Below are 18,941 nucleotides of genomic sequence, written 5' to 3' on the forward strand. Positions count from 1 at the left end.
TTGCGTCCGCACAAAGTGAATGGTGCAATATTTTTATAATCTTGGATTGGTGGATTTGACAAATGCACAATGTGTTAGATTAAGCATCTTGCTCTTAATTAAAATTTGTTATTGATAAGAATTGTAAACATGTTTCATGGCATGCGATAATTACAAGTCTCTTGCCTATGTGCTAGTACCAATTTTTATAAGTATTTTCTTATAATAATTTTTTAACATTTATTAATCTATTTTTTATCATTTTTCAATTTTATTTAATTATTCCACACAATTCGTGAGGTAACGCATCAACTTGGCAAGACTTGGTTGGATTCATATTTTTCAAAGTCGTCAAAATATGAGTTGGTCTAACATAACCATTTTCAACTAAATTCATGACGAGTAATGATATATACACACCTCATCTTTTAAACACTTTATTTTCATCTATTTTTGTTTCTACATCTCTCCTCTTATCATCTATCACATCTCATACTTTCTCTCTCATACTTTTTCTTTTCTTCCTATCTCTCTCCTCCTCCACCTCCTTCCACCTCAAAATCATAATTCAATTCATGACAGGCCAGCTAATATGGGTCGGGCGAGCCCATACATCATTTATTTTAACTTATTTTTTATTTTTATTTTTTTATCTCTCACTTTCATCGTCGAATGTAAATAAACGTTTATTTAATACAAATATTAGAATTAGAATGAAACTAGAATATAAAAATAAAAGGAGGTGGGTAGAGTAAAGTAGAGAGGCTAGACACGCAGTGAACGAGGAGAAGGAGCTGTCAAACCTCAGTTCCGAAAAAAATGAATCGTAGCGTTTGACATTTTGCTTTCAACTGCGGCATCAGCAGTCAGCTTTTTCCTCTTGACTTCATTTGATAATTTTGTTGTTTATTTGCTGCATTTAACATAATTTGTCAAACCAACCACTGCATCGGACACTTTACGGAAAAGCTGGCACCAAAATCAATGACGAAAAAGGAACGATTGTGTGTGTGAAACAGCCCTAGCTGCTGCTGTAACTTTTTCAATCCCATTAAAATAATGTTTCTTTTTCCCAGTTATATAATCATATTAATCTAATTTCAAGTACATCCTATTGAACATAGACACACACACTATTTGTAAAAGGACATTGACGGAATTGATGGGAAATTGATGGAATTGGTAACAATAATGTTGGGTGGTCGACACGTCTAATATAAAAATCAAGCAACTACTTAGAGCAACTCCAATGCCTTGGACTAGGGGTGTACAAGACCCGGTCCTACCAGCCAACTCGTCCCGGCCCAAGCCTTTCGGGCCGGGTTGAATCCGGCCCGATCATTAAAAGATGTCGGGTTAGGGTTGATCATTGAGTTATCTGACTTTGGGTCGGGTCGGGTTCGGGTTGACATTCGGGCCACCCGGCCCGTCCCACATATATATTTTATAAAATTTTAATTTGTTATAATGGTCAAAATATGATAGATGATGCTCAAGTTTATCTTACCATGTGGATGATATGAAAATTTTTAACATCTATCTTACTAATTAAATAAACATTGGTTAAAAGATGAACACTTTCATGCTTTAACAAGAGAAAATCATGTAATGCACATGTGAGACAAGTGAAGAGAGATCAAACAAAATGAGTGACACGTGCATATAGATCAAATAAAATGTAAACCTTTCAAGTGCAATAGATTATGACATAGATTATGCAAGAATTAGATCATTTCAAGCTCTTTCTTCTAAAAAATAGCTCTCACTTGTAACCCTTTTAGTATGTTATTGTCTTTAAATTTTATAATTAGTATTAAATAGTCTTAGATTTATTCTCCCTCGAGTCAACCCGGTCCCGTCCTACATAGACCCGTCCTAAATTGAACCCGCATATTGTCGGGTTTCTTCGGGTCTAGGGACGGGTTAGGGTCTAAGAATTGGCCCGATCAATATTTAGGGCCGGGTTAGGGTTAACTAAAACCAGTCCCAACCCGTCCCTTGTACACCCCTACCTTGGGCTCTTATCTGAGCTCTTATACACTATTCAACACTATTCATTTGCCACGTCAGACTTAAGAGCCTGCTAAGAGCCTAAAGCAGATTTTGCTCCAATGCATGGGCTCTTAAATTACTATTACAAGGGTCCCACCCTATCCCACCATACAACATTAAATAATGATATTTATTTTCACCTAATTTAGATTTAAAATTTAATAGTATATCAATACTTCAACTAGAAATTAATTTAATTATTACTTATACTAATTTAATTTAAAATTAATTTTACTAAAAAATTTAAAAAATAAATTTTAAATTTGAACATGTTAACTTAAAATTTTTTAAAAAAGTACATTGTATTAAATTATAGAAATAAAAGATAGCCAAACTTGAGAGAGAGAGCCTCATTAAAACCTTACTAGGAAAAGCCCAATTAGGATACAAGCCTAGTGAAGGAAAAAGAGTACAACAATCCCTAAGAGAGACCTTAATACATTACATTAACAAAATAAATACGAAAGGAAATACATGACAATGAAAAATAAACAACAATACATTTGAAACGAAATACACATTAAGGCGTGAAGATTAAGTTTCATTATTATCGATTTCAGGAAGCTCCCAGATATGCTCCACCAAGTCTGCTTGAAGTTGGCGATGGATTGACTTTTCAATTTGATGTGCTCTCCTTTCCAACATATTTCTAAAAGCGGGAATAGGACCGCTTAATACTTCAGCATCCGATATGTCATTATTGACCTGCTCATAAACAAAATTACCTATGTACGTGTTGCGCTCATCTTCAGCAATCATGTTATTGAGGTGGATATGGAGACATTTGGTGTTGAGAAATTTGAAAATTGCCTCGGGTGTGACGCGCTTGGTTGTGATGAGGAAATGACGGCGTAGGTCGAAACACCTGTGAAGGTTGGTTTCCTTGTTGTAACACCGGCGAAGGTTGAGAACTTTCATTGGTGGGAAGTGTTTGATCGTCCAACAATTCATAGTATTGTTGATAATGATGGTGATCCATTTTGAATTTTGTTTGAATCTTTGGACAAGAGAGAACTTGTGGGAGTAAAAATTGATGTGTAAAATGATGAAGTGCACACTATATATAATGTATAAAACCTGAAAATGGGAGAGAAACGGTCTGATAACCGGCCAAACCGGTCAGACAACCTAAAACGGTAAAAAAAACAACTCCAGCCGGTCAAAACCGGTCTGAAACCGGTCCACAACGGGAGGGTGACCTGCCCAACCGGTCACCCTATATATAAACCCATTTCAGCCCCAATTTCTAATCCTAGCCGTTTCTCCCCCTCGAAACCCTCTTCTTCTTCTTCTCCCCTCTTCTCTTCTTCTCCCCTGCCTCCTCGAAACCCTCTTCTCTTCTTCTCCCCTCTTCTCTTCTTCTTCTTCTCCCCTCTTCTCCCCTGCCTCCTCGAAACCCTCTTCTCTTCTTCTTCTTCTTCTTCTCCCCTCTTCTCTTCTTCTCCCCTCTTCTCTTCTCTGTTTCTACCTGCAACCTCACTGCAACCCCACCAAAACCCACCTCACTGCAACCTCACCACCACTGAAACCCAACCCACCGAAACCCAACCCACCTCACCGCCTCAAACACCCACCACCACAGCCAAAATCCATCTCACCGCCCCCAAATCGACTGACCACCACCCAAATCGGAGCCACCAGATCAAATCAGGGGAAAGGAAGCCCCTTTTTCGCACATGCAAGTCTCCAGATCATCTCCCTTTCAAGCAGATCGGACATGCAAGGCTCAGAGATTTTTTTTTTCTATGTAAATATCAGTTGCAGTGTAAAAGTTTGATTTTTTATCATTCAGTTTGATTTTGGTTGTAAAGTTTGGATTTTTTTTAAAAAAAAATTGATTTTGGTTATGTTCTTGTATAGTTTATTTCAAATCTGTTGTTCTTCTTCTTCCCTTCTACCGTTTCTTCCCTCTGAAAGTAGTTGATGAGGAGCATGTGAGAGAAGATAATAATTTTTTAATGTAAGAGCCCATAAAGCAAAAGCTCTTGCAGAAGAGCCTCTGCACTGTAGCTAAGAGCTTGAAGGCTCTCTCCAACGCACAGAAAAAATAAGAGCCGGCTCTTAAGCCCTCTAGCTGGGCTAAGAGCCCAGCGTTGGAGATGCTCTTACGTTCTTTAAAAAAATTAGTCAATTTTGACAATGACACCATTTTAATTTCATTCCAATGTATACTCAAGTCATTCCTTTTTGGTTTTGATGTAAAGGAACAAAAGAAGCATATAAATGATAAATTTGTTATATGATGTGAAATGAATAGAGACATAATAGAAAAAACAGTAGTGTTTGGGATAGTAGTGGTTGTTGGAGATGGAGGACTACAAATGTGGTTTGCGTCTGAGGAAGGGTGGGTGCGATCATGGTGAGAATGTTGTTTTTGGGGAGAAGAATAAGACGAAATTCTCTATCAAGCTAGGCCTAGTATGTATTAAAACAAAGAAAACTAAGAATAAAGTAAAATGGGAGCAATGAGCTCAATTTTCTAGGTAATATTTCATGCGAATAACTTACAATTTATATGAACAAATTCATTACTAGAATTAAGGGTGATCATACACGTGTCATCATCTTAAGTAATATAACATTATTATAAAATGTAATAAAAGATAAAAACATAAGTACTAATATCAATTTTTGTAATTAACGAGCCTTCTTATATCCTTTTGGCCTAATAGGCTACTAGCTCAACTAACTCCTTCTACAATATCATCCTTCCAAAGAGCATCCTTGCGCCCTCAAGGATGAGCAAATGAGCTAAATAAGCAAGGAGCAATATCCAAGTGAGGAGAGTGACTCTACTTGAGTTAAGTCGGTTGAGGGAAACTAATGATTGTGGTCGAACGACATGGGGGAGGAGTAATGCAAACAGTTGTAAAGGCCACTACAATGCACCATACATGACCTCCGCTCGTGGTATTTGCGAGAAATCCATTGCGATCGTAGGGGAAGTGTGTGGGAGGTCTAATAATTTCAATTTACTAAATTATCCCTTTCCTCAACTGGCCTCCACCTTCACAACCTTGTTTGACTTCGACCTCCGTGGTTCTCCAACCTCCGCCATCACGACGATGACCCTCTTCTACCGCATATCATCCTCCTCAATGGCAAGTTGTACCTCTCCACTGAACCTCACCACTGCACTAGAGGCCATGTCTCTTCCCCTTCCGTAACCCCACAACTCCAAAACCTCCTTATTGACCTCTATCATGGAGCTCCTCGTCATTTGACCATAAGATTTGGGATCAAGAAACTAAAATCTAGTGCCTCCTTTGCTCCTATTGTATCTGTTTGACACACACTCAACCTCCCTTTCCTACTATCTCGTCTTTTAATTCTCGGCGGTGGAGAAACCCTAACCACCTCCCAAACATCATTATTTTTTTTCCTAAACCTTGCTGTTCACACGTGACTCCACCATTCTTTGGGGTAGATAAATATTTTTTAGGAATTTGATTTTCTGTGATCCTCATCCTTAAAATTGAAAGTTTATCAATCAGTTACTCGTCAACTCCTCGGAGGAGGGGGGAGGTGCGATGGTAGAGGGGGGACGCCCTTGAACTTCACAGAGTTCTTCTCTGCTTCACAAGGGACGTTCTTGAGCTTCTCAAGGTTCATCTCCACAATAGTCGTTGGAAGGTGGACAATGATCTTGTGTGAATTATAATACTTTTGGACTATTTTTGTATTTTTGTAGTCTTAAAAATTTTTCGCATACTTTTTCTTTTGTGGACCAGTCATAGACCACTAGAGACAATGGTGGACCAGGTTCAGACTAGATACCGCCACCCTTCACCTCATTTTTAACTTAGTATTTTTTATCATGACTCTTGATTAAATTTGGGGTGCCCACTAGGGTGGACAACTTTTATTTTGGTTCACCGGTGGACCATCACTAACCATCGTTGGATCTTGGAATATAAGAATATTCTTTAGATCAATGGTCAAGATTGAATTTCAATCAAAAGGGTATAATTGTCTCACAAAATCCCAAAATCCCCAAACCCAATCTTCATGCTTCTCTATCGTTCGTCGTCATTTATGGAGGTGGTGGTGTTGCGGTGGTCGTGACTCGCGGTGGTGCAGCCATGGGAGAGGAGCTCGTGTGGTTGTTGTGGGTTCGTGGTGGTGGCTCTCGGTGTTGTGGCCAGATCTGGGATAGTTCAAATCCGTTCGTTCCTATTGCAAATCCCTAGCTTCTTCTCCTTCTTCTTGACCAGAACTATTATGCGGTTATGGAAATCCAATTATCAACATACCACAAAGGAGTGAGATTTGGGGGTAAAATTCCAGATCGCGAGGAGAGAAGAAGTAGAACAAGAGTGGCAGCATCCATCAACAACGCCAGTAACAGTAGAACCAAAACACCGAAACTGGTTTCTGCTGTGGCTGGCAAAGCAAAGCGAGCATGGACGCGTTACAGAAGCAGCTTGATGTGTTGATGGGAGTTAGGGTTTGGAGAGGCAACCTATTAGACGGCATACAAGGTGGAAAGATTCCTCCTTTCTTTGTTCTGGCCTTGGATTCGAAGAGAGGGGAGGAAGATCTTCGAGGAAGTACCTTCCTTTCTGAAAAAGGAGGTCATCGTAGCTTCGCCGGAAATCGCCTCCCGCGGCAGTGCACGACGGCGGTTTGGCCTGAGCAGAACTGTTCTTGCCTAAATCAAGGCCGAAAGCAGAGATTCTCTGCAACACTGAAACCATTGATGAGACGAAGAAGGGGTTCCCAAGAATGAGGGTTTTGGCATGCAGCAATTTGACACTCTGAATGGGTATAACACACTGCAGGGTATGCCTCTGGGGGAGTGCACAACAATTCATGATGAACAATGCGGAGACTTAATCTATCATGGAAGATGTTTTTCAGTACCCGGAGCTTCTCAATGCTTTTGCACTTAGGATGCAGAATGCTTAGTTCAAAGTCTCAATCTTTTGCTTTAATTTAATCTTTCAAGTTAGTTATGTATCTAACCAGGTTGTTGAATTTGTTCCAATCAATTCAACTTGGTTTAGTCTTAGAATTTAAAAACTGATCTTTTGAATTGTTTTTAAGTTAATATAACTTGGTTAGTTTCCTTAGTTTGTATGAACTCATTGTGTATTATGGAGACTCTGATGAATATTCAGACTCAGTTTTATCTCTAAAAAAAAGGTGACGAATCTGGATTTTGGATTTGTTTCTTGAGTTTATGAGGGGAAATCTTTGATGAAGATGTTAATGGTTGAGGATAATAGATTCTGGATTACAGTGGCTGGGGAGGAAAGAAAATGAGGAAAAATAACCTAAAATATCCTTGGTGCAAAGTCTAATATACCCCTAGTGCACCGATGGACCAAAATAAAAGTTGCCCACCCTAGTGGGCACCTAAATGTGGAAGTAAATCCTACTTTTTTTTTTACGGTGGTTGAAAAGTGGACAATGGTTTTGTGAGAATTATAATACTATGGACTATTTTGATATTTTAGCAATCTTATAAAAAAATTCTCAAACTTTTCTCTTTTGGATGTGGTCTAACCATTGACCACTAAAGATGGACCAAATCCATACTAGATATCGTCATCTTTCTCCTCATTTTAACTTAGTTCTTTGTGAGTATTGTGAAAAGGTTCATATTTTACCAGGAATTTAACCTCATTTCAGGGCCTCATATACCTTCTATGGAGTGAGGTTCATCTGATTTTTATGGGAAATGTTGATTCATTTCATCAAAGAACGCAATTAATTATTATTTCCGACCATTTTTCACTATATTTAGGAGTTTTTGCGGTCCCGAACAAACAAATATACTACGGAACTTAAACAAAATTCTTCAGAATGTTCTTCAAATTTCACGCCAACAAGTTTATTTTGAAAATATTATATACTCCTTTTTTTTCTATACCAGTTGCATGAGACAGGAGATAGTTATGCAAGAAAAATATACTCACCCTGAGGAGAAGAGGACTAATTTACTAACATTTCTAACAACTAACATTTAATTTGCCTATAAAAAAACTCTCATTTGGTTCAGCCGAGAAAAAAAAAAAACAGGAGTCACTGAACCAGATGAGTCACTGATCCATGAATTTTGCAAGTCTACACCAAGTGAACAATGTTCTGAAAACCAGATGAGTCACCGATTCAGTAAACCGGCTGGTATAACAGGTTCTGGCCGGTCCATGAATTGTCAATATTTTCAGTAAACCCAACCAGTTACCATACCGGTTCCCAATTGGTCCAATCAGACTAGCTGGTCTGGTCCGGTTTTTAAATTGCTGGTGGCTCCTACTCCTAATTCACTAATACAGAAAACAATAATGAGCTGCAAAGACAAATAACAGCAATGAGTAAACTACTATTACTAGAGGGAAAAATCGTCACTTTTTTTTTTTTTTTTTTCTTTTATAAAGCTGTTGGATAACATTCTTGTCATCAAACAAAAACAAACTTTAACCAAATTATGAATCAAAAGAACTAGAAGGTATCGTCCTACTTGTTTCCCTGCTACAAATAATTTACATCATGAAGCATAATAAAATCATGAAACAAACAATATCACTGTCTTTATATTTGAGTTATACGGCCTTGCTCGCGTATAACTCTTCGTTCTGCCCACCAGCACAGTGGGGAGAACCTCAACACCAATTACCTATCTTGAAAACTGTGAGGGTACTCGAACTCCTTAATGCTTTTTGCCAGAAATGCAGTGAAGTTTCCAGGTTCCTTATTCACTGATTAATGTCTATAACTGGTGTGTTAAGCTCATTAACTCTATCGCTTCTTCCATAAAACCCCTTCGGAAACTAGGTCGGCAAACTGAGCACCCAGAGCACAGGCATCCTTTTGCTGCTTCTTAAGAGCTCACCCTACAATTTCCAAAACATGCCAGCTTATACATGGACCAAAACTTATTATGAATTTACATTGCACTCACTTAAGAGCTGATCTTCTTTGTTCAGAAACTTCTTCCAAGAGCTTTTATAGTTTGGAATTCCCAGATCAAGCCAAGGTTTCATTTTCCCATTATAGTGTAGCACTGGAGAAGTTTTTATGGCGTGAGTATCAATTGTATAATCATGACCCAATCCAGACAGAACCCATGACTTATCAAGTGGGTATATTTTATTCTCAAAGGCAAGCAAGCTTGCACGCCATGCACCAGATCCTTCTTGTATGTTCATCTACATGAGGAGTAAACAATCAGAAAATGTAAATAGCACAGAATATACAACATACATCATATAATCATCAAAGACAATACAAGATACATGTTCGCAGAATCTCTAGGTGATATTATATTTGCGATGCTAACAAAGATAAATATGACCCATCTCAATGTAAAAGACTTCCATTCGCTCAAAGAAAAACACAACAATTAAAGAAAAAGAACAAAAAGTGACCCACAAGGAAAGGGAAGCTAAATAATAAGAAAAGTCCTGATAGTAGTGAACTAGTGATAACTAGAAAGGTTTCAGAAAGTGATTATGAATGCTCGAGTTGGATAACGATCTGCAGTGACACATATATATCCAATGCGTGTATTATTTTACCAAAATATGAATGACTAACCCTATGCACAATTACTCCATTTCGGCCTAAGTTTATTTCATATTAATAAATTGTTAGTTAAACTCAGGCATATGCAGGCTGTGTGCTATTCAAGCCGTCTCCTGGCTGTCATTTCTGTTTTTTTTTTTTAATTCTTCTTATTAGTGTTTGAAATGACAATTTACAAATTATTTATTTAATTAAATTTTGTTCAAAGATTTCAAATATATTGCTATTCAAACAGTTTATTTTGACATTTTAGGTTTAACGGTTTGCAGTTCAGAACACACTGGGTTGGGCCAACATAAATTTAGTACTGTATCAATTTTGTTAGCCTAACCAATTCATTTTGTTGAGGTATTCCAACCGTTCCATTGAGCTAATCCCAAATTGACACCTCCATTACTACTGCTATATTCAACAAGATTAATTTTCAAAACTTCTATTTCCAAGAAGAGTAAATTTCAAAAATATTGTATTTCAGAGCCAGAGATTGAGCCACTCACCTCTTTTATCAATCTTCTGTAAGTTTGAGTAAGACCAAGCTCTCTCCATCTCACTAGATCAATTATGTTCAATCCCGACATCCAAGCGCAAGAATTATGACTGAAACCTTTCTCACCCAGATAACTTTTCAGTTGACCCAGCTTTATTGAGCAGAATTGCACTGCACCATTAACTTTATCTCCCATGTCTAGGTTCCACAGGGCTGACAAGTCTTTCTGAATAACAACATCATCATCCAGAACCACAACCTTCTTCAACTTGCTAAATATATCAGGAAGTAAATAGTGCGAATGAGAAAAAATTGAAATATATTTTGTTCTAATCTGGCCCATGGATGGATTATCATAACTGGTAAATGAAACACGGAACTCCTCAGGCAAGGACAGCTGTAATGGATTTTCCTTTTGGTTGTCCAGCTCAAGATGCTCAATGTTTAACACTTCAACAGCAGCTTCCTTATAATTGTTCCTCAAGAACCACAGCTTCATTGCATAATAATTTTCTCCATCCGTCAACACATGAAAAACCTGATTTTGACTTTCCTGAATTATTGTGCAGCAACAAGTGAAATTATTAACACAGCAGGAAAAATTAAACCTCAATCAATTTACTAGCGCATGACTAGAAACATAACATACCTTTGCGTGAGTTACAGTGGAGTTGATGACTACTGATGCAGCCAGCACATTATTAGAAAAAATAACATAATGGTGCAAAGAAGAATCAAAAAACTTTTCTGCGTCAGCCTTTTCTTCATCATGTGAAGATTTAAAATATTCTACAGTTAGTTTCAGTGACAAGCAGTGATGGCTCTTTGGCATTGTCTGAACATTAAGTTTATACAGGAATGCACTCTGTTTCATGTGGAAGTCGGCTTCATCCTCAGTTAAATCAAATATTTGTCTCAATTTCTTGTCAACGTTGTTGCAATCCACAGGGACTGATTTCGCTCTGGCTGTTGCAACTTCCATCTTCTGTGAATTATTCTCAACCCTGTCAATTAATTTTGAATACCATGTAAAATTTCCTGTAAACGTAAGCATCATAAATGCGAAGAGAGAGAAAAGACAGGTGAAGTCAATTTTAAATATGAGAAAAGTTGAAATTCAGCATATGTATTTTGAGACCGTGCGTAGTCCATGATTCAAGTCCAAACTGTTTTTGCTCACGAGGCGTGTTAAGAGATGTAATAAAGGCATTCACATGCTTACATCTAATAGCCTAAGCTTTTGAGAGAGTTGGTACAAGCCTGAAAGGCAAGGATCATTTCTATAGCTTTAGCTTTGAGGTAAAAATAAATAAAATAAAGAGCATTCTAAACCGGTAAACCCGAAGATAAAACAAAGTTGAGAAAAGAAAGAGATAACGGCATGCTTGGCAGAATAACCTATGTAGTAAATGCATGACACTGTATTAGGATATAATTTTTAATTATATCCTTTTCTTCTGTAAATATCACCTGGGTACTGTGTCATTATTAATACAGATTTTTATTTCGTTTTCTTTCTGATGGTCATTCATTAGGATTTCATGTACAATAGTCTATAAATATTAGTACATTTAATTTGTAAATAATCCATGAATAAATTTCTGACCACCAATTTCAGTTTTTCAACTGCCTATTAGGCTGAACATATAAACATGGAAACCATAAATGGTGCAAACAAAGGTACTTATAGATAAGGACATAATAGAAATAATTTGTCACTTTAGTTTTGAAAAAGCTAATTGAACTACTTTTAAGGGCTCTGAAAACATTTGGATTCAAGAAAATTACCAAAAGCCCAATTTGACAGGAGATATGAAAACTTAAATCAATACTTTTTATGTACAACTACTTAATTGAACTGAGATTATGTCTAAAGCACAGTTATCAGATTCCAGTAACAGCTCAAGCAGAATGCAACTTCAACAATTAAGCAAGGGGGCAAAAATAAAGTCATATAATATTAGCTTACAGTGGTGGAAGATCAGCATCTGTAGTAGATTCACTAAGTATGTGCTCCAGCTCTTGTATACTCTGTTTCAGTTGGCGAGACAATTTGTCCTGTGCTGGGAGTTTTGCAATGCTAGGATAATAAGCTCTAGCCACAAATAGTTGGTCTTTCAACTTCTTAATCATAGCATCTTTCATATCTTCTCTATGTTCTTGTTGCCATAGGCAATAACTACCAAATGTCAGCTCACAGGATTTTCCATTTTCATCAGCAGAGCTTGTTTTAGGATGGGATACTTGTTCAACGTGACCACCTCTAGGATTCTGTTGCAGAATTTAAATTAGTTTAGCTAAATGAATGTTATATGAACTAGCTTTCAAAGAAGTTTGCTGGAGAGTATTTCAGTGTTAATGTTATATAACGTGTTAAAACACTGAACCTAGGTGTTATTAGGCTGGGTTGTATTAGTCATAGTACTAAATTTGCAGTAGACCTATATTTTTAGTATAAATTGGGAGACTAGCGCCATGAATTGAACCATTCTGACCAGTCATTCAAAGACAGTGTTACAGTATTTCAACATGATGTACGACCAATACTTCCATTCTTACATTTGAAGTTGGAGGTGGAGGTGGAGGTGACTGCTGAACACCCTTAGGTGGCGCCGTGAAACCTGAAAATTATTAAAAATTCAAAACATATAAAAGAAGTAAATGAGATGAAAGAAGGTATCATCAGAGCATATGATACTGAATCAGTAAACCACCTCTTTGTTTATCATTATTGGCACCCCCATTGACAGTGCGATCCTTGTCTCCTCGAGAGTAATTCTTCAGAACATCCTGACATGCAATTAATATTGATAATTAATAATGCAACACAAAACCTTGATGCATATGCAGTGTCTCCCAATCCCCTTCAACTTCATGTGTAAGAAGCATTCTTATCCTCCTTGATCTTTCGATTCTTATAATTTTAGAAAAATCAGTACATTTATACCCCAATAACACAAAAGAATTTGATCTAGGGATCGATGAGTCGTGGCAATTTGGAACAGAGAGTTGAATGGATTGAGGAAGAGTCAACGAAGGAAGGAACTAATATCACTAAATTCAATAATTAAATCATCCAATTCCATGGAAATTCAAAAATTCCGATGCCTCACCATCTGGGGAACCATTAATTCCTCTATGTCCAGTAGACTTCAGAATAAGAAATCACAAACTAAATCCTGAACCAGTCAACCGACCAGACAACAGACACCAAATAAAAATTTGAAATTTAAATCCCTACTGAATCCCTAAATCCTAAATCCCTGCTAAACTGAATCTCATAGCCAAAGGAGAACCTAATAATAACTCAACCATAATTATGATGTATCCTCAAGTATACATACTACCGGTACTAGTATTATCATTTACACTGCTATATATATGACCAGTGTTGTTAATCGCAAAAAATAGCTGAAAGCCAATCCGCTATGTCAAGCCCGCAAAGTGGAAAATATCGGCAAATAGCGGATAGCGGTGAGCCCCCATAGCGCTATGCTATAGCGCCGCTAAATCGGCTATTTGACAACATTGTATATGTCTATATGACTATGTTAAGCTTACAAATAATCACCATGATAATAATATGATACTAATACAATAATAATTAAGCGTTACATAGTCATCAAAGAAGGAACATTGCATTTAACAGGTAAATCTTTAACAGGTTAAGTTAAATATGTTTGAGTTTCGGGACCCTGAAAATACAATGTTTTTATTATATACATCTCTATCAACATATTATTTAACAAGTAGTTTGTTAATACTTAATAGTCACCCAGCACAAACTAAAAGCGCACATTTTTGTATACTTTAAGAACCAAAAATTTAATATTTAAAAAGTAGTCGTATTTTTAGGTGGAAAAAACATATTTAACCCGTCTTTCAAGCCCTTACCCTAACATCCGATGTTCAAGCCATTGGGTAAAGAAGTCCAGAATGGGACAATACAGTAAAAACCTCAAATTAACTGCTTTACGAAATAATTGTTAAAAGGGAAGGAGAATTCTTAAGAACCAACATTTGACAATGTTAATGATGACAGCGTGCGGGAAGCTGAAGTGACATAACGAACTAAAACACAAGCAGCATTCATGTCTCATGAAACAAATGACTTGCAATAACTTGCAATCTGAAAATACCTCATAAACCATATATTTTATTTGCTCTAAGTTTATTAATCCATCCATTTATTCTAAGTTCTTGCATAATAAGGTTGCCACTATTTATGGAACAAACAATTTGTAGATTTTAGACAGCATTAGTTTGGAACAACTTATAATGGTTAGGTACACTACCATAGATTCGGCAAGGTAATGACTCGGTGAAAAGGCTTCAGCAAAAATGAACAGGCAAATACTATGGGGGAATGTGCAGTTTATGCCGTACTTTTGTGCATTTGGTTAGTTAGAACTTAGAATAGGATTACTTCTAACTAAACTAGGGTATAGGATTGTGCACATGGCATTCTTCTTATATTGGTTTAAAAAGAGCTCGAATCTCAAACATGCTTAAAGATTGGGAAGCTTTTGGGAGTTTTTTTTCCTTTGTGTTTATATACTCTCTAGTCATACATATTTTTCTTTTTCTGTTCTGAGGGATTACTTATTGACCTTTTCCGGCTTTACCTGCACTTTGGCCCTATTTCTTTCTAATAAATTTAATAATTTACATAGATGAGGTATACTTTGTTTTCTTTTCAATTACACCAGGAAAGAATAAACAGATACCTTTTCTTTCCTCAATTGAAAGATATGAAAGTATCAGTTATTTATGGATAAAAGATTTTAGCAAACAAATTTCTAAATAAAGAAGTATAAAAATTAACCACCAGAGTATTACGCAGAGAACCTTTGGAAGAGTTGGCTGGAACTTTGTGATCAGTTCTTGCACATGCTTTGATTGTCGCCCCTGCTAAAGAAGTTTACAAAAACGATAACATCAATTTAGGTTTTTGGACGTTTGTTTAAAAGTTCTATGAGGTTCATACACCAGTAACACCAACTACATATTCCTTTTGGACTTTAATGTTGGGACTCGGCTCCTCTAAAGTGCACTGTGAGGTTCATATACCAGCAAGAATTGTTTTTCGGACTTCAAAGTGAGGGAAAGAGTTTAGAAGGTAAAGTGCAGTATTATAACGGTTGATTTAAAATCAACGATTGAGATTGTGATTAAGTACAAGCACACACATCACAAATTATGAGGTTGTTGAAATTCTACTAGCTTATAATGGTTAGGTACACTACCATAGATTCGGCACATTTTTCAATCCTAGTAGAATATTTTTCAATCAATTGTTGTAACGCCACATTTTATACTCGTGCAAGCGAAATACCATAATAAAAGGATCAACTGTTTACCCATCAATTCTTGAGCATACCAAATCAAAACTTGAAAAATATTCACCCACTAGACTAATTAATAAGTGCCAAACTATGTAGAGTTTTTATTTTCTTCTAAAAATGAGGACAAGACAACTGCAACTTCCCGACTAAAACTAAAGCAGGGACGTTACAATGACTGAAAAATCCAGCACAGAAGATTGGTCGAAGAAAAGGAAGTCTTAAAATAGCTCAGGAAGAGGTAAAACCACCATACCTCAGACTGATTCTCGTCCTTTGCAACATCATGCCTTTCAAAAGTTTCAAGACTTTTCTGATTCTGAATTGGAAAAGAACAAATGAGAAAGGAATGAACAAAAAAGAAAGCAGCATCAACATAATAACAACACATAGAGCTTGAAAATTTGATATAGGTTCAATAATACATTAGAATTGAATGCTTACCGTAGGAGAACTTCTCTGTTCATATATATATCCTGCCAAAAACACAACCATAAATGGAGCCCAAAGTTAGAAAAATAAACCAGATGCATGATCTTTTATGAAGAAGCAATTTAACAAAAACAATGGCACTTCCATGATTACTGCTCATAAATACATCGAAAACACGAGAGATAAATTTCAAGTTCATTCCACTACACTACAGATATAAAAATGTAGTAATGAACACAATCAATCACACATATTCAAATTCCATCCATCATTGTTCGCAATTCGTAAGCACAATTAACTTTCCTCTATCATAAACAAATAAAATTACGAAACCAGAGGCAACAAACAAAATCATCAACGGCTGAAAGATTTCTGAGCTTAAAAAAATGCAAAATCACTGGCATTAGTTTAGAACAATAGATTCACTTTTACTTCACTGAGTGACAAAAACGCATCGCACATAACCAATTCAATTTCATATGCAACTGGATCTAGAGCGTGTAATGCTGCAAAATCGTGAACAGCGTGTGGTGCGGTTGAGAGTGAAATTAGAGGTGTGATTAGTGTTGGATCTGTGGCGAGTGAAGAATGTGAGAGAGAGAAAGTAACGGATCTCAGTGATTGAGCGCGAGATCGAGAGCGAGTGTTACCGGAAGAGTGGAAACCGTTGTGGAGGCCGAGCAAGAAGACGAGAGGGACGAGCATGGAGAGAATGACGAGGCCAAGCACCGCAATGACGAAACCTCGCCACCGTCGTTTCGCCGGGACGCCGTACGAAGGAACCGCCGCGCCCAAACCTCCACCACCGCTCTTCATCGTTTTCCTCCGCTTTCTTCTTCAATTTTTCTTCTTCTTCTCACTCTCGCTCTAATTTTCTTCTCTCTTGGGCTTTTTTCGTTTTCATTTTTTATTTATTTTATTTGTTTGATGATAATAAGTCGATAACTTCTTTTTTATGGAAAAGGGATTATATTATTATTTTATTGTTATTGTTATTGTTATTGTACTGCAATCCAATCAACCGCTGAGTGAGGAAGTTAGTTCAGCTTCATCTGCCAATTGGAAATACACTGGATCTCTAGACTGGTGCTAAATACAACCGACATAGATTATTATTATGAATAGTTTATTATTGAGCATTTTCAGAATTAAATGGGGGATGAAATTGAGTGATTTGTGACTTGTGAGTCAAGTTTATAGTAAATATTTTTGTAAACTAAAAAAAAAACAGCAGGGAAAAAAGAAAAAACACACACACACAAAACGAACTCCCAAGGCCAGCTAGGATAGGCTCGGGCAAATCTAATCCCTATAACTTCGTCAAAAAGGAGAGACTCCAATTTAGGAGGGAGTCCTAAACAATGAGGTAATCTGAAGATTGGTGCGCTGTCATTTTAACAATGAAATCTGCACATGCATTGTCTTTTCTAAGGGTATGAACTAGATGAGTCTCCCAATGCCTACTAAGCAAGTTTCTAACATTACAAATCTTGGAAGCATAAACATGATGATCTAAGGGAGGGCCTCTAAATCAAATTAACTGAATGCAAAGAATAAGAATAACAAATCAAAGGTACACTGATCTCAAGCTAAGATAGCTAACAACTTCGAATATCCAAATCAACTCCAAAGCCAAGAAAACCCGCAAGCCAATCCCCCACGTTTTCCCTCAAGCTACCTCTAAACCTAACACCTGACAAGTAACCCTGCATTTGTTGTCCCAATTCACTGCTATGGATCAAGCTTCTAGCAGGATCCAAGAGGCATGACGAATCTGAGAATAACTATTTGGATGAACTCTAAGCACTCGAAAACTCTCCTTATGTAACATGATCGACAACATCAGACCCTCATCCGGGATCAAACATTGTTCCATACAAAAGGAATTTCTCACACCTCAAATTCCCCAAATCGTAGTAAGAGCTAGGAGGTGAGACTCACGTTACAACTCTCGCACCCACAAACGAGGCTCCACCAATAAGGAAGACGAGTGATTAGCTCTCAACCCTAACCTTATCCAAATCTTCTCTTAACAAAGTAGCATGAGCGTAAGAAAAGGATTGTTGTCTTCGAGTTAAGTTGGAACCTACAAGACAATAGAGAAGCGGTCATGTTTCGTTGGAACTAAAGCACATTAGTAGGAAGCACATCATGGCAAATGATCCAAACTAGGAAGGAAATTTTGAGAGCCTAAATATTTTGAATTAATACCATTTTAGTATTAATATATAAGCTTATTAGATAAACTAATAATTCATTTTTTTTTCTTGAACCATATATATCATCCACTAAGGCAATTCTATTGAAGCCGCATAGGAAGATTATGGTCGATAAAGTTCTCCCTACTAAGAATTTAGTGCAAATGAATTCACATATTTAGACTCGAACTCTAAATCTCACTTAAGTTAGAACATTCACGCTTAAGTTAATTTAGGTGTGTGATGGTGATGGACAATTCATTACTTAATCTTTTTCCCTAAATTGTACATTATTTTTATCATATAGCCAAAAATAGTCAATTGTTTATGTTTGAAACTAGAATACATTATCATATGTATATCACATTTAATTTTGAATGTCTATTTAGATCATTTAGCATGATATTCAAAATTAATAATTTTTTTAAATTGATCATTAAAATAATAAAGTGATAGAAAGTTTGACTAAATAATAATTAAAACTAACTTCAAATTAACATTTCAAAGCTTTATAATTTCTATTCATTTATTGAGGTTGAGAAATCAAAAAACTTGTGGAGAGAGCAAGCTCATATTTGCACGTTTCACAGATACCGCACCTTTACTTGTACTGACGAGGATAGCAAATCAAAATGATTTGAGATTGGGTGAGGGAGAGGGAGAGGGAGAGATCGATCGGACTTGAACAAGATGAGGAGGTGTGATAGGTTGATGCGCAATAGCAGAGGATGACGAAGAAGAAACTTTAGAGGAATCAACGATGAACAAGATGACGATGAAGATGGATGAGCAAACAACGGTGGGAGTGGCAGAAGATCTTCTTCATTGAACCCGTCGAACAACCTCCATCATCACAAGATTCTATCACTAGTGAAATTCGGTGTTTGATTTATGGTAGTGTGCCACGTTTGCACATCCATG

At 36.8% G+C, this 18,941-nt stretch overlaps 1 protein-coding gene across 3 annotated transcripts; it reads right to left on the reverse strand.

The window, feature by feature from the left end:
* Positions 1-8,362: 8,362 nt before the first annotated feature.
* LOC130728130 (probable galacturonosyltransferase 7) lies at positions 8,363-16,750 on the reverse strand. 3 transcript variants are annotated; one of them, XM_057579486.1, is made up of 10 exons: positions 16,473-16,750; positions 15,835-15,866; positions 15,647-15,709; positions 14,897-14,956; positions 12,763-12,838; positions 12,608-12,669; positions 12,018-12,319; positions 10,698-11,052; positions 10,059-10,601; positions 8,363-9,185 (listed from the first exon to the last, which is right to left on the reverse strand). In XM_057579486.1, exons 1-10 carry the CDS (start codon positions 16,636-16,638, stop codon positions 8,916-8,918), a joined length of 1,929 nt encoding a protein of 642 aa, XP_057435469.1. In that variant the 5' UTR covers positions 16,639-16,750; the 3' UTR covers positions 8,363-8,915. The 3 variants fall into 3 exon arrangements, with proteins under 3 accessions (XP_057435469.1, XP_057435468.1, XP_057435470.1); XM_057579485.1 differs by having other exon boundaries at positions 14,897-14,959; XM_057579487.1 differs by lacking the exon at positions 14,897-14,956.
* Between the last annotated feature and the right edge of the window lie 2,191 nt (positions 16,751-18,941).

The sequence above is a fragment of the Lotus japonicus genome, chromosome 1, assembly GCF_012489685.1.
Source record: "Lotus japonicus ecotype B-129 chromosome 1, LjGifu_v1.2".
Lineage (NCBI taxonomy): Eukaryota > Viridiplantae > Streptophyta > Magnoliopsida > Fabales > Fabaceae > Lotus > Lotus japonicus.